Raw genomic sequence first — 14,087 nt, 5'->3', positions numbered from 1 at the left:
GAATGTATGGCTTTGCGGCTGGTTACCTATTTAAGATACCCAATTTAGTGCAGGGAGTTGAAGGCATGGGCTAGGCACTGGGCTACTGGGAATTCTAGTCCTGCCTTAGGCATGAAGGATAACTGGGTGACTTTGGGCCAGTCACTCTCTCTCAGCCCTGGGAAGAAGTCAATGGCAAAATGGTTCAAAGGTTTTGTCAAGAAAACTGCAGGGACTCATCCAGGCAATCAATATGAAGAACTAACTCTCCTTCTCCTTCCTTCCTTCCTTCCTTCCTTCCTTCCTTCCTTCCCTTCCTCCTCCCTCCCTCCTTTTTCAATATCAGTCTTCCTTCCTTTTCAAATCTTCCCTTCCTTAATTTTCAAAATTAGTCTTTCTTCCTTCTCAAAACCTTTCCTTCTTTTTCAAAACCAGTCTTCTTCCCCCCCTCCTATTTCTCCTTCCTTCCTTCTTCCCTCCCTTTTCAATATCAGTCTTCCTTCCTTCTCAAATCCTTCCTTCATTTTCAAAATCAGTCTTTCTTTCTCCATTCCTCCTTCCCTCCCTCTTATCTCTCCTTCCTTCCTTTTTCCCTTCCTCCCTTTTCAATATCAGTCTTCCTTCCCTCTCAAATCCTTCCTTCCTTTTCAAAACCAGTCTTCCTCCCTCTCTCCCTCCCTCCCTCCTATCTCTCCTTCCTTCTTCCCTCCCTCCCTCCCTTTTCAATATCAGTCTTCCTTCCTTCTCAAATCCTTCCTTCCTTTTCAAAATCAGTCTTTCTTTCTCCATTCCTCCTTCCCTCCCTCCTATCTCTCTCTTCCTTCCCATCTTCCTTCCTTCCCTTCATTTTCAAAATCAGCCTTCCTCCTTTTCTTCCTTGCTCTCTTTCTCTCTTTCTCTCCCTTTCTTTCTCTGTCTCCACACCTTCAGTTTCCTTCCTCATCAGAGTGAAATTTTGCAGCTGTTCAAACCTGAACCCAAAGTGGGGGAAAAAAGAGAGGGATGAATTTATATCTCATAATTACTTGCTGCCCTGGGAGACAAAGGCCTTCTAAAAAAAAAAAAGACAAATCCAACAAAGAGAAACTCTTTGGCATTTTTGTTAAATGTCAGTTGTTCACATTTGCTGTCATTGTTCTACAATACAAGGAAAGATAATGACTGCGCAGTTCTAATCATAGGGCTTGGCTTCCAAAGTAGGCATAATCATATGACTATGTTTGGTAGAATATTCTACATTGGGCAGGAATCAACTTTCAGGTGCTTTAATTGTCTTTATTGTCTGACTGGCATCACCACGGAAAGCTCTAATGTCACCACTTGCCTGCAGGGATGAAATCAGATGCAATAGCAATAGCAATAGCAGTAGACTTATATACCGCTTCATAGGCCTTTCAGGCCTCTCTAAGCGGTTTACAGAGAGTCAGCATATTGCCCCCAACAATCTGGGTCCTCATTTTACCCACCTCGGAAGGATGGAAGGCTGAGTCAACCCTGAGCCGGTGAGATTTGAACCGCTGACCTGCTGATCTAGCAGTAGCCTGCAGTGCTGCATTTAACCACTGCGCCACCTTATAAGCATTTGGAAGCTTATAAATTAACAGACCAACAGAGTATGGAAGGGACCTTGGAGGTCTTCTAGTCCAACTCCCTGCTCAAGCAGGAGACCCTATACCATTTCAGACAAATGGTTGTCCAATCTCTTCTTTAAAACTGCCAGACTTGGAGCATCCACAACTTCTGGTGGCAAGCTGTTCCACTGATTTATTGTTCTCCCTGCCAGGAAATATCTCTTTAGTTCTAGGTTGCTCCTCTCCTTGATTAGATTCCATCTACTGTTTCTTGCCCTGCCTTCAGGTTTTTGGGAGAATAGCTTGACCCCCCGCTTCTTTGGGGCAGCCCCTCAAATACTGCTATCATGTCACCCCTGGTTCTTCCTTTCGTCAAACTTGCTGCTGTTGTTAGTTGAGAAGTTGTATTGCGACCCCATGGACAATGTTTCTCCAGGCCTTCCTGTCCTCTACCATCCTCTGGAGTCCATTTAAGCTCAAATCTACTCCTTCAGTGATTCCATCCAGCCACCTCATTCTCTGCCATCCCCTTCTTCTTCTTTTGTCCTCCATCATTCCCAGCATGAAGCTCTTCTCCAGGGAGTCCTTCCTTCTCATTTGGTGGCCAAAGTCTTTGAGTTTCCTCTTCAAGATCTGGCCTTCTAAAGAGCAGTCAGGGTTGATCTCCTCTAGGACTGACCGGTTGGATGGCCTTGCAGTCCTTCTTCTTTTGCCCTCCATCGTTCCCAGCATGAGGCTCTTCTCCAGGGAGTCCTTCTTCCTTTTCATTAGGTGGCCAAAGTCTTTGAGTTTCATCTTCAGGATCTGGCCTTCTAAAGAGCAGTCAGGGTGGATCTCCTCTAGGACTGACCGGTTGGATGGTCTTGCAGTCCAAGAGACTCAATGCAGGAGTCTTCTCCAGCACCAGAGTTCAAAGGCCTCCATTCTTTGGCGCTCAGCCTTCCTTATGGTCCAACTTTCACAGCCACCCATTGCAACTGGCAAAACCAAAGCCTTGACTAGACGCACTTTTGTTGGCAGGGTGATGTCTCTGCATCTCAGGATGCTGTCTAGCTTTGCCACAGCTTTCCTCCCCAGGAGCAAGCGTCTTTTAATTTCTTGGCTGCAATCCCCATTTGCGGTGATCTTGGAGCCCAGGAAAATAAAACCAGTTGCTACCTCCATAAAACCTGTCCCTACTCCATTTCTTCCCCGTCTATTTGCCCGGAATTGAGAGGGCTGGATGCCATACCCTTACTGGAATTCAAACCTGGGCTGTTTTTACATATTAGGCAGTTGTATTAACCTCTAAGCCGCACCCTTACTGGTTCGAATCCCAGTAAGGGTATGGCTAGCTGATGAGAGCTAAATAGCTTGAAATAGATCTATACTAGTCTCCCTTTATTTATTTATCAGCACAAATACAACAAATGTAACAAAGGCAAGAGTAAAAATATTGGGTTTCTGTCATGATGGACTCTTGTGACGAGCCAATAGACAGATAATGGAAGCAGTTAGCTTTCTCTCATAATTGGGGCATACCAGGGGTTGTGACACTATATATATAGTCACAACCCCTGGTATGCCCAAATATGGGAGGAAGATCACACTTCCATTTTCTGTCCTTCGGCTCGTCACAAGAGACCATCCAGACAGAAACCCAATATTTTTTACTGTTGCCTTTTTGTTACATTTGTTATATTTGTGCTGATAAATAAATAAATAAATAAATGATATATATATATCATTAAATAAATAAAGGGAGACTATTTATCAGCACAAATATAACACAAAATGTGTAACAAAGGCAACAGTAAAAATATCTGTCGTGATGGACTCTTGTGATGAGCCGATTGACAGATAATGGAAGCTGTTAGCTTCCTCCCATAATTGGGGCTTACCAGGGGTTGTGACACTATATATATATATATATATATATATATATATATATATATATATTTATATATATATATTTATATATATATATTTATATATATATTTATATATATATATTTATATATATATATTTATATATATATTTATATATATATATATATATATATATATATATATATATATATATATATATATATATATATATATATATATATATATATATATATATATATATATATATATATATATTTGTTATATTTATGCTGATAAATATTTGGGCATACCAGGGGTTGTGACTTTAAATTATATATATACATACATACATATATATATATATAAAATATAGATAGATGACAGATAACAGACGATAGACGATAGACGATAGACGATAGACGATAGACGATAGACGATAGACGATAGATAGATATAGATATAAATGATATAGATATAAATGATATAGATTTAGATATATAGATATAGATTTTCATATATATATAGACACATACATACATACATACATACATACATACATACATACATACATACATACATACATATGATCGTAAGTTGAGGGCTACTTGTATTTATTATCGCAGGAACTGTCTCCAGGGCAGCTTGCAAACCTTGGTCCAGAAAATGCAGCCAGGACGACGGATTCGCAGCGGCAACATCTGAGTGAACGGCAGTTTCAGAGTCTCCAACTAGCTTTAGATGGGGGAAGGAGGAGAATCCGAGAAGTATCCTTGAATGAAAGTACAATCGACCCAACATCTGGACCTCTTTTGAACGGTGAGCTTTCTTTCTTCAAAAGCACCCTTGGACTGGATCGTCAGTATAATTCTAATGGTAATTTCATGTCTGTGTGTTGTTGTTGTTTTGCTGTCCAGTAACAAGTAAAATTCTAGGATGTGATCTTAGGTGATCTCATAAATGATTAAATGAGGGAATAGAAGGGGAACTCCAGCCAGGAGTGAGATTTGGGGAGTCCCCGAACTGCGCGGAATCTTCGTGACCCGTCAAAACCGCGGACGACAAAAGCGCGATCGACAAAATCGCGCATTTGACGTCATCACAGCGCGACGAAAAAGATCGAAAAATTTAAATAAAAATTAATAAAAATTAAATTACAGCAAGCCGATTCACACAAAGGTAAGGGTTAGGTTTAGGTTTAGGGTTAGGTTAAGGGTTAGGGTTAGCTTTAGAGCGTTAGCGTTACGTTTAGCGTTAGGTTAAGGGTTAGCGTTAGGTTTTTCGTTACGTTAACGGTTAGGTTTAGGGTTAGGTTTAGGGTTAGGTTAAGGGTTAGGTTTAGGGTTAGGTTTAGGGTTAGGTTTGGGGGGGTTAGGGTAAGGTTTTCGCTTTATTTTTACATTTTTCGATCTTTTTCGTCGCGCTGTGATGACGTCACATACGCGCTTTTGTCGACCGCGATTTTGTCGTCCGCGGTTTTGTGGTGGAACCGGAATCTTAGCCAGAGGTTCTCCCGAACCTCTGCGAACCCCCAGCAGCAGCCTACCCCTGGTTTAAGAGCTGACGTTGATTTTGAGAGGCATTGACCACTGAGAAAACCACTTGTCTAAGTTAAAATTGGTCCTGCCGGCCTTCAAAACCTCAGGTGTGTATGTGGTGTGGCCTACAACGCTTAACAGCTGGGAATCGGCCCAACTGGGAATCGATCAATTCCCCTCAAGTCGGCGGTTTGCTTCCTCCTGCACAACCTTGCCGTTTAGGGAGCTCGCAGGTGCTGCATCTTAAGTTCTCCCTCCGGGTTTTCACACAGCAAAAACAGCTGCGGAGCGACACGCACAACGCTTCATTAATCCCTCTTCTTCAGCACAGCTTCGATGAGTCGGCGAGCTGGCTTGGCTCCCGCCACCGATTTCCCGGCGAGAAGGACGGCGGCTTCCTTCCGCGCCGAGCCTTTTTATTTCATCCGACAAGGCCAGGTTGTCTGAGTTGACCTCCTGTCCAGCTTTAATTCATCAAGGGGAGCCTCCCCATCTGTTTGGTTTTTTTTTCATGCGGAGAACCCGATTCGTTTTCCAGAGGATCAGGTTGGAAATCCACTGGGTTGAAAGGCTGTTGATAGTCATGCCGGCAATTGGGAGGTACAGTAGAAATTATGAAAGTGGACATTAGGATTTCACCTTGCTTGTGCCAATATTTAAGTGTCCCAAGATCTAAGTGTTACTGTTGCAGAAAATGACAGGCTTTAGACTTCTCAGGATACAGGAAAAGTTTATTTGGCAGCCAGGTTCAGAAAGCTAGCCCATGGCTTAGCATTGCAAGTTCTGAACAACCTTCATTATCGAAGCACGCATTCTTATACATTCTCTTGTAAATGTGTTTTTATTTTCCATTTTCATTTTGTACAGTCACATATATACTGTGCATAACCAGGGCCATATAACAATAAACAATAAACACAGCCATTCTTCTTGTCAACAATACCCCCCAAAATACAAACCCAATGTACCTCTTCGACCCTCCATACACCCTTTCTTTCGCCCCCCTCCAACTTTCCATCTTCCCTCCTTCATTTCCCTGTACACTACGTCCCCTCCCCCTCTACCACTCCTCTCTCCCGGTACACTCCCTCCCTTCCTTCTCACCCTCCCTCCCGTCCTCTCTCCCACCCTCTCTACCCCTCTTTCTTCTATCCCTCTACTCCTCCCTTCGGTGTATTTCTACTATCTAATAATATATTCAGCTTGTCCTATTTTTACAGTGAAATTAAAGAGCAACAGTATACAAGTGCAGTTGTGTTACTTTAAAATCTAACACATACTATATATTCCCCCTCCCCCCTCCCCCTAACACCCCACCTCCCTCCCCCCCCCCGACTTCCCAGAGCCCGTTCTTATACATTCTCAAAGGCAGCGTAACACGGAAACACTTAACTCATTTCTTAGTGGTTACCTTGGGGAGAAAGCCTTATAAGGAGATGGGGTCTTACTTCTCCTTTTGTTTATGGAGTACGTGTCATTAACAAACTTTAATTGAACTTTGTGGTTTGGACTTTTGACATAGGTTTTGACATAGGGACGTTGGCTAGAACATCTTGTGGTTATGCACTTGCTTCCTGTTCTTTTGCAAGCTGCAACTCTGCCTATGTGGCTTTTTAATATAGAAGCAAAGGGGTCCCGAGAGGCTGTCCAGCCTGACCCAGTAGGTTTCACACTTAATGTCCAAATCTCACTTTACGTCCTACTTTATTACAAGATATAAGTGCTCCAATATCTCAGGGGCTGCCACAGGGAAGAGGGAATCAAGCTATTCTCCAAAGCACCAGGACAAGAAGCAATGGGTGGAAACTAATCAAGGAGAGAAGCAACTTAGAACTAAGGAGAAATTTCCTGACAATGAGAACAATTAACCAGAGGAATGACTTGCCTTCAGAAGTCGTGGATGCTCCATCACTAGAAGTTCTTACGGAGAGATTGGACAAGCATTTGTCTGGAATGGTATCTCCTGAACAGTGGGTTAGACTAGAAGACCTCTAAGGTCCCTTCCAACTCTGTTATTCTGTTAATACCATCATGCTCAACAACTAAGAGAAGGACTTGGGTGATGTGATGGCAGTCTTCCAATATCTCAGGGGCTGCCACAAAGAAGAGGGATGGGGGTCAACCTATTCTTCGAAGCACCTGAAGGCAGAACGAGAAGCAATGGATGGAAACTAATCCAGGAGAGAAGCAACCTAGAACCTAGAAGAGAAATTTCCTGACAGGGAGAACAATTAACAAGTGGAATGGTTTGCCTTCAGAACAGGGGTGGGTTCCTGCCAGTTCTGTAGAAGAGGTTCCACAAATCTACAGTGCCATTTAGAACTGGTTCCACCTCCCTCCCCCTGCCTGTCGGCACATCATCAAGATGAAGAGTGAGAGGAGGAATTCTGGGAGTTGAAGTCCACAAGTCTTAAAGCTGTCAAGTTTGAACACCCCTGGGGTTTTTTTCCCTAAAGGGTTAGGGGTGCAAGGGTCTTGTAATTGACAGCTTTAAGACTTGCACGCTTCAATGCCAGAGTTCCTGAGCCAACATGACTGGAGGAGGAATTCTGGGAGTTGAAGTCCACAAGTCTTAAAGCTGTCAAGTTTGAACACCCCTGGGGTTTTTTCCCCTAAAGGGTTAGGGGTGCGAGGGTCTTGTAACTTGACAGCTTTAAGACTTGCACCCTTCAATGCCAGAGTTCCTGAGCCAACATGACTGGAGGAGGAATTCTGGGAGTTGAAGTCCACAAGTCTTAAAGCTGTCAAGTTTGAACACCCCTGGGGATTTTTTTTTCTAAAGGGCTAGGGGTGCAACTTGTAACTTGACAGCTTTAAGACTTGCGTGCTTCAAATGCCAGAGTTTCTGAGCCAACATTTTGGTTGCTAAGCAAGAGCGTTGTTAAGTGAGTTTCACCACATTTTACAAGTTGGCCACGCCCATCCAGTCACACGGCCGGCAAGCCACTCCCATAAAGCAAGCCACACCTACAGAAGAGGTTCTAAAAAATTTTGAAACCCACCACTGCTTCAGAAGTCGTGGATGCTCCATCACTGGAAGCTCTTAAGAAGTGTTTGTCTAAAGGGTTAGAGGGTTTCCTGCCTGAGTAAGGGGTTGGACTAGAAGACCTCAAGGGTCCCTTCCAACTCTGCTCCAATATCTGAGGGGCTGCCAGAAAGAAGAGGAGGTCAACCTATTCTCCAAAGCACCTGAAAGGCAGAAAAAGAAGAAACGGATGGAAAGTAATCAAAGAGAGAAGCAACCTAGAACGAAGGAGAAATTTCCTAACAATGAGAACTATTAATCAGTGGAATGACTTGCCTGCAGAAGTTGTGGGTGCTCCATCACTGGAGGTTCTTAAGAAGAGATTGGAGAACTATTTAACTGAAATGGTATAAGGTCTCCTGCTCGAGCTGGGGAGTTAGACTAGAAGACCTCCAAGATCCCTTCCAACTCTGTTATTCTGGTGGCTTCCAGTTCTCACAAGCACCCCTTTTGCCATCCCTTTTCAGTGGCGAAAGTCCGGATTCTTAATCTGTGTTAGAACATCCGGTAACAAATATCTCGGTGGCCAGCTAGAAATAAGGCTTTCCGCCCTCTGTTCTTTTTCCTGATTTCCCAAAAAAAGAATGTTCTTCTCATCCTGGGTTGAGTGAGCAAATAAAAGGGAAGAATGAATGAGTGAATGTCCTCTGGACAACTTAAAAATGATGGGTAGGTGGGACTTTTCTTGGTTGAACTTGACGAGAGAGGGATGAGTTTGGTACCTCTTCCTTTCCCCTAGCCCTTTTTTAAAATTACTTTTACAAATAAGCCAAGGCAGCGTACACATCCAAACACCTTCCTCCTCCTATTTTTGTCAAAACAACAACCTTGTCAGGTGAGTTGGGTTGAGTAGGGAGGGACAAGCGTAAAGACACCTACCTGGTTTTCATGACTAAGGCGGGACTAGAACTCCCAGTCTCCTGGTGATTGGCTCAAAGTCACCCAGCTGGCTTTCATGCCTAAGGTGGGACTAGAACTCCCAGTCCCCTGGTGATTGGCTCAAAGTCACCCAGCTGGCTTTCATGCCTAAGGTGGGACTAGAACTCCCAGTCCCCTGGTGATTGGTTCAGAGTCACCCAGCTGGTTTTCATGCCTAAGGCGGGACTAGAACTCCCAGTCTCCTGGTGATTGGCTCAAAGTCACCCAGGTGGCTTTCATGCCTAAGGTGGGACTAGAACTTCCAGTCTCCTGGTGATTGGCTCAAAGTCACCCAGCTGGCTTTCATGCCTAAGGCGGGACTAGAACTCCCAGTCTCCTGGTGATTGGCTCAAAGTCACCCAGCTGGCTTTCATGCCTAAGGCGGGACTAGAACTCCCAGTCTCCTGGTGATTGGCTCAAAGTCACCCAGCTGGCTTTCATGCCTAAGGCAGGACTAGAACCCACAGTCTCCTAGTGATTGGCTCAAAGTCACCCAGCTGGCTTTCATGCCTAAGGCGGGACTAGAACTCCCAGTGTCCTGGTGATTGGCTCAAAGTCACCCAGCTGGCTTTCATGCCTAAGGTGGGACTAGAACTTCCAGTCTCCTGGTGATTGGCTCAAAGTCATCCAGCTGGTTTTCATGCCTAAGGTGGGACTAGAACTCCCAGTCCCCTGGTGATTGGCTCAGAGTCACCCAGCTGGCTTTCATGCCTAAGGTGGGACTAGAACTTCCAGTCTCCTGGTGATTGGCTCAAAGTCACCCAGCTGGCTTTCATGCCTAAGGTGGGACTAGAACTCCCAGTCCCCTGGTGATTGGCTCAGAGTCACCCAGCTGGCTTTCATGCCTAAGGCGGGACTAGAACTCCCAGTCTCCTGGTGATTGGCTCAAAGTCACCCAGCTGGCTTTCATGCCTAAGGTGGGACTAGAACTCCCAGTCCCCTGGTGATTGGCTCAGAGTCACCCAGCTGGCTTTCATGCCTAAGGTGGGACTAGAACTTCCAGTCTCCTGGTGATTGGCTCAAAGTCATCCAGCTGGTTTTCATGCCTAAGGCGGGACTAGAACTCCCAGTCTCTTGGTGATTGGTCCAACTGTCTTTCCTGCCTAAGGTGGGACTAGAACTCACAGTTTCCTGGTATCTTGGTGCTTTAGCCACTAGACCAAACTGCTAATTATTTGGATTTTCTCTTCACCCCCTCCCCTCAATTTTCTTGTCAGGTGCTTTCTTACCCTACAGGTTAAACCTTTGGATGTCTGCTATTTCAGTCCTGCCTCTGGTCTCTTGAACTGGCCTCTTTTGAAGTCGACAGTAAGTCTGTATTATTATGATTATTATCTCTCTTATTCATTAAACATGGAACTCAGTCAATTGAACGTTTGAAAATGTATCACAAATATCATTGACTGGCGCTGATGGTTGATACGGGTTGCTGCCAGCCATCCCTGGTATATGCGCTTCGCAGTGGTGGGTTTCAAAAATTGTTCGAACCTACTCTGTGGGTGTGGCCTCCTTTGTGGGAGTGGCTTGCCACCCATGTGACCAGATATGAAATTATGAATTAGTACTTAGGTCGGTCCAAGTAGCTATTCAGAAACTCTGGCACTGAAGCATGCAAGTCTTAAAGCTGTCATGTTACAAGACCCTTGCACCCCTAAACCTTTAGCAGTGGTGGGTTTCAAAAAATTTTGGAACCTCTTCTGTAGGTGTGGCCTGCTTTCCGGGTCCACTGGTGGAACCTCTTCTGACCTGTCCGGTAGATTTGACGAACCGGTTCTACCGAATAGGTGCAAACTGGTAGGAACCCACCTCTGGTGCTGGGAATACAACAGCGGAAGAGCACAATTCAACAAGGGATGGTTTTTGTGCAGATTTAAAGATGGGTGAAGAATGTTTTATTTTTTTATTTTTTTTTATTTTTTTTTTAATTTTAAAAAAAGATTTTATTGGTAAAAAGAAAATACAACATCCATAACTTGTAAAAAACAATACAACTACATTTCGAGATATTCCCATACTATCAAATCATTATAAACATCAAAGGTTAGGTATCTTATTCCTTCCCTCCCTCTTCTCTTCCCTCATTTCTTCTTTTCCATACCCTTTTCTTCCCTCCCCCCTTACTTCCTTCTCCCCTGCCTTCCCTCCTTTCTTTTCTCCTTTCCTTCCCCCTCCTTTCCCTCCCTCGATCCCCCCTCCTTCTCACATACCTTCCCTCCTTCCCTTCCTCTTTCCCTCCTAAATAAAGAGGAGGAAGAGAAAGAAGAGAAGGGAAAGGAGGTGGGAAGAAAGAAGGAGAGAAGAAAGAGAAGAAACTGGGGGAGGAAGGAGGGAGGGAAGAGGAGAGGGTAGTAAAGAGGGAAAGAGGGAGGGAAAGAAAGAGAGAAGGAGAGTTGAAAGGAAGGAAGGAAGGAGGGAGGAAAGGAGGGAGATTAAGAGAAAAGGGTGAAGAATGTTTTAACAACGGTGGCAAAAACGATCACAAGAACTGGTGCAACTCACTTAACAACCCTCAGCCACGGAAGTTCTAGTCCAACTGCAAGACAAGGAATAGCTATGTTTATTTCTTCCACATTATTCTTACCTTGATTCTCCCCCCCCCCTCAACAGAGGTTTCCAGCTGACATTCCAGGAACGCATTCAACATTTGCAAGCATCTTAGATTCACGGAGGCCACAAAGTCTGTCGCAGCATTGAAAAAAACTTTCCTAGAAGAATATCAATAGCTTTTAGATGAACTTAGAAGATGACTATGCAAGCATTTACTTGTTTAAAACCGCTCCGTGCAGGAATGTGACTTCTGATTCAAATGTATACATATCAAGTTTTGGAATTGGGATACTTTTCTGTTCGGACTATAGAAGCACAAAATGATATTTTTCGGAATATAAGACGCACCTTTTTTCTTCAAAAAAAGAGGCTGAAAATCTGGGTGCGTCTTATACATCGAATACAGCATTTTTTTGCCTCCTGAAGCCCGCCCCTTCAACAAAATGGGTGTGCATACTCTTATGGAGGCTTTCAGAGAGCTCCCGGGGTCTGGGGAGGGCAGAAATGAGCAAAAAAAGGCTGTTTTTTGCCCCCCAGCCCCCAGCAGCACTCTATAAGCCTCCATAAGGCTATGCATGCAATTTTTTTGACAAAAAGGGCCCGTTTTTTTGCTCCTTTTTGGCTCCCCCCAGGAGCACTCTGCAAGCCCCCTCCCCAAGGCTATTCATATCTTTTTTCAAAAAAATGGACCCGTTTTTGCAAAAAAATGGCAATTTTTAGGAGGTTGCAGAGTGCAAAAACTTTTTTTTCCTTTTGGAAAGCTCTTTAACTGATTGATGAGAATTACATTGATCAAGTGCTGTGCCAGCAGAAACAAAATCTTAGGTGCTGCAGATTGTCAGCAATTTCCTTCTCCAGCACATGGATAAATACACCTGGAAACATCTCCCTACCTACCTACTCTCTCTCTCTCCCTACCTATCTACTGTATTTCTCTTTCTTTCTCTCTCTCTATCCCTATACCTACCTACTTGCCTACACACACTCTCTCTCCCTACCTACTTACTGTATTTCTCTATCATTCTCTCTCTCTCTATTTCTCTCTCTCTCTATTTCTTTATCTATCTACCTACCTACCTACCTACCTAGCTACCTACCTACTCTCTCTCTCTCTCCCTACTTACCTACTGAATTTCTCTCTCTTTCTCTCCCTCTGTATCCCTCTACCTACCTACCTACTTTTTTTAAAAAAAATTGCCTCTTCAAAACCTTGGGCATCTTAAATAATGTGAGATGGAAAAGAGAAATTTGGGAGAGAGATATCCAAACAACCTATCAAAAAACGATAGAAAAAATTCAGAAGGAAAGATATAAGATATAAGACATACAAAAAGGAGACTAATAGAATATGTATTAAATTAGGATGCGTGTGAGCTATATTAATACTTTTAAATGTGTGAAGTAATTATGTCAAATGCTTATATTATATAAAAATAATTATATGTTATATAAACATTGAATTTGAAGACACACGTTGCTTATAGAAGATGGGTGGAAAGAAAATGACAACTTTGATTTATTTTTAAAGAGAAGGGAAAATGATATTGTTTATATATGTAATAAAAAATGAAAATCTGGAAAATATGAGAAGTAAAATGGCTAAAGTTGGAAATAATGTAGAATGTAGAATGAATTATGTGTTTTGTGGAAATGTTAAAGGGGAAATCCGGACAACACTTTGTTCACAAAAGAATGGGACTGATTGGGGTAGATTGCAAGGGTGATACCGAAATATAATTTTATGTCATTTTATTCTATTTTGCATATTTATATATTAAATTATATTGCACCTTATCCTATGACTATTGTATTTTACCCTACTCTTATTTTAAATTGTTTGTATAAGATTTTATTGGTGATACCATTTCCCCGAAAATAAGACCTGATAGACATATGTAGATAGACATAGATAGGTAGGTAGGTAGGTAGGTAGGTAGATAAGATACAGATGATAGACAGGTAGGTAGGGAGGTAGATACATAAATAGATAGACAAGATAGACAGATAGATAGGTAGATAAATAGATGATAGACAGAGGTGATAGATAGATAGATAGATAGATAGATAGATAGATAGATAGATAGATAGATAGATAGATAGATAGATAGATATAAGTGATATACAGGACACATTGATTTTATAGATAGATAATGATAAAACAGACAAGATAGACAGACAGATAGGTAGGTAGATACATAGATGATAGATACATAGATGATAGATATACAGATAAGATAGATGGACACATAGACAGGTGATATATAGGATAGATTTGATATATATATAGCAGATGGTAGAGGTATTTGGTAGACAAATAGATGATAAAGAGAGAGAGGTAGGAAGGAGAAATAGATGATAGAGAGAAATACAGACAGATACAGGCAGATGATACATAAAAAGACAGAGAGGGAAAGAGAGAGAGAATTAAATGAATGGATGAATGAATGGGTGGAAGAAATAATACGTAGATAGGAAGAGAGTGGGCGCCACGTGTGACTTCAGACGGCAGCTGGCGGCAGAAGCGCATGCGCAGCCGACTGTGGGTTTTTTAAAAAAAGACGAGAAATGGTTGCTTGAGTCGGCCGTCGACGCGCCTGCGCAGAGCCAGCCTGCCTAAAGTCAAGCCATTGCGCACGCGCAGCAGAGGTAAGTGGGGAGGGCTTG

General features: G+C 43.0%; 1 protein-coding gene across 1 annotated transcript in view; it reads left to right on the top strand.

The window, feature by feature from the left end:
* Positions 1 to 5,273, top strand: part of OTOA (otoancorin) — a 50,006-nt gene extending 44,733 nt beyond the window's left edge. The window contains 2 exon segments of the mRNA XM_087729219.1: positions 4,022 to 4,214; positions 5,206 to 5,273. Coding sequence (XP_087585345.1) covers positions 4,022 to 4,214; positions 5,206 to 5,273 — 261 coding nt within the window.
* Positions 5,274 to 14,087: the final 8,814 nt, after the last annotated feature.

The sequence above is a fragment of the Thamnophis sirtalis genome, unplaced genomic scaffold (assembly GCF_051295495.1).
Source record: "Thamnophis sirtalis isolate CommonGarterSnake01/CBP01778 unplaced genomic scaffold, rThaSir2_p1.2 scaffold_14, whole genome shotgun sequence".
In the NCBI taxonomy this organism is placed as follows: Eukaryota; Metazoa; Chordata; class Lepidosauria; order Squamata; family Natricidae; genus Thamnophis; species Thamnophis sirtalis.
Note: the sequence above shows the minus strand (reverse complement) of the source record. Positions and strands in the feature narration are given on the sequence as shown.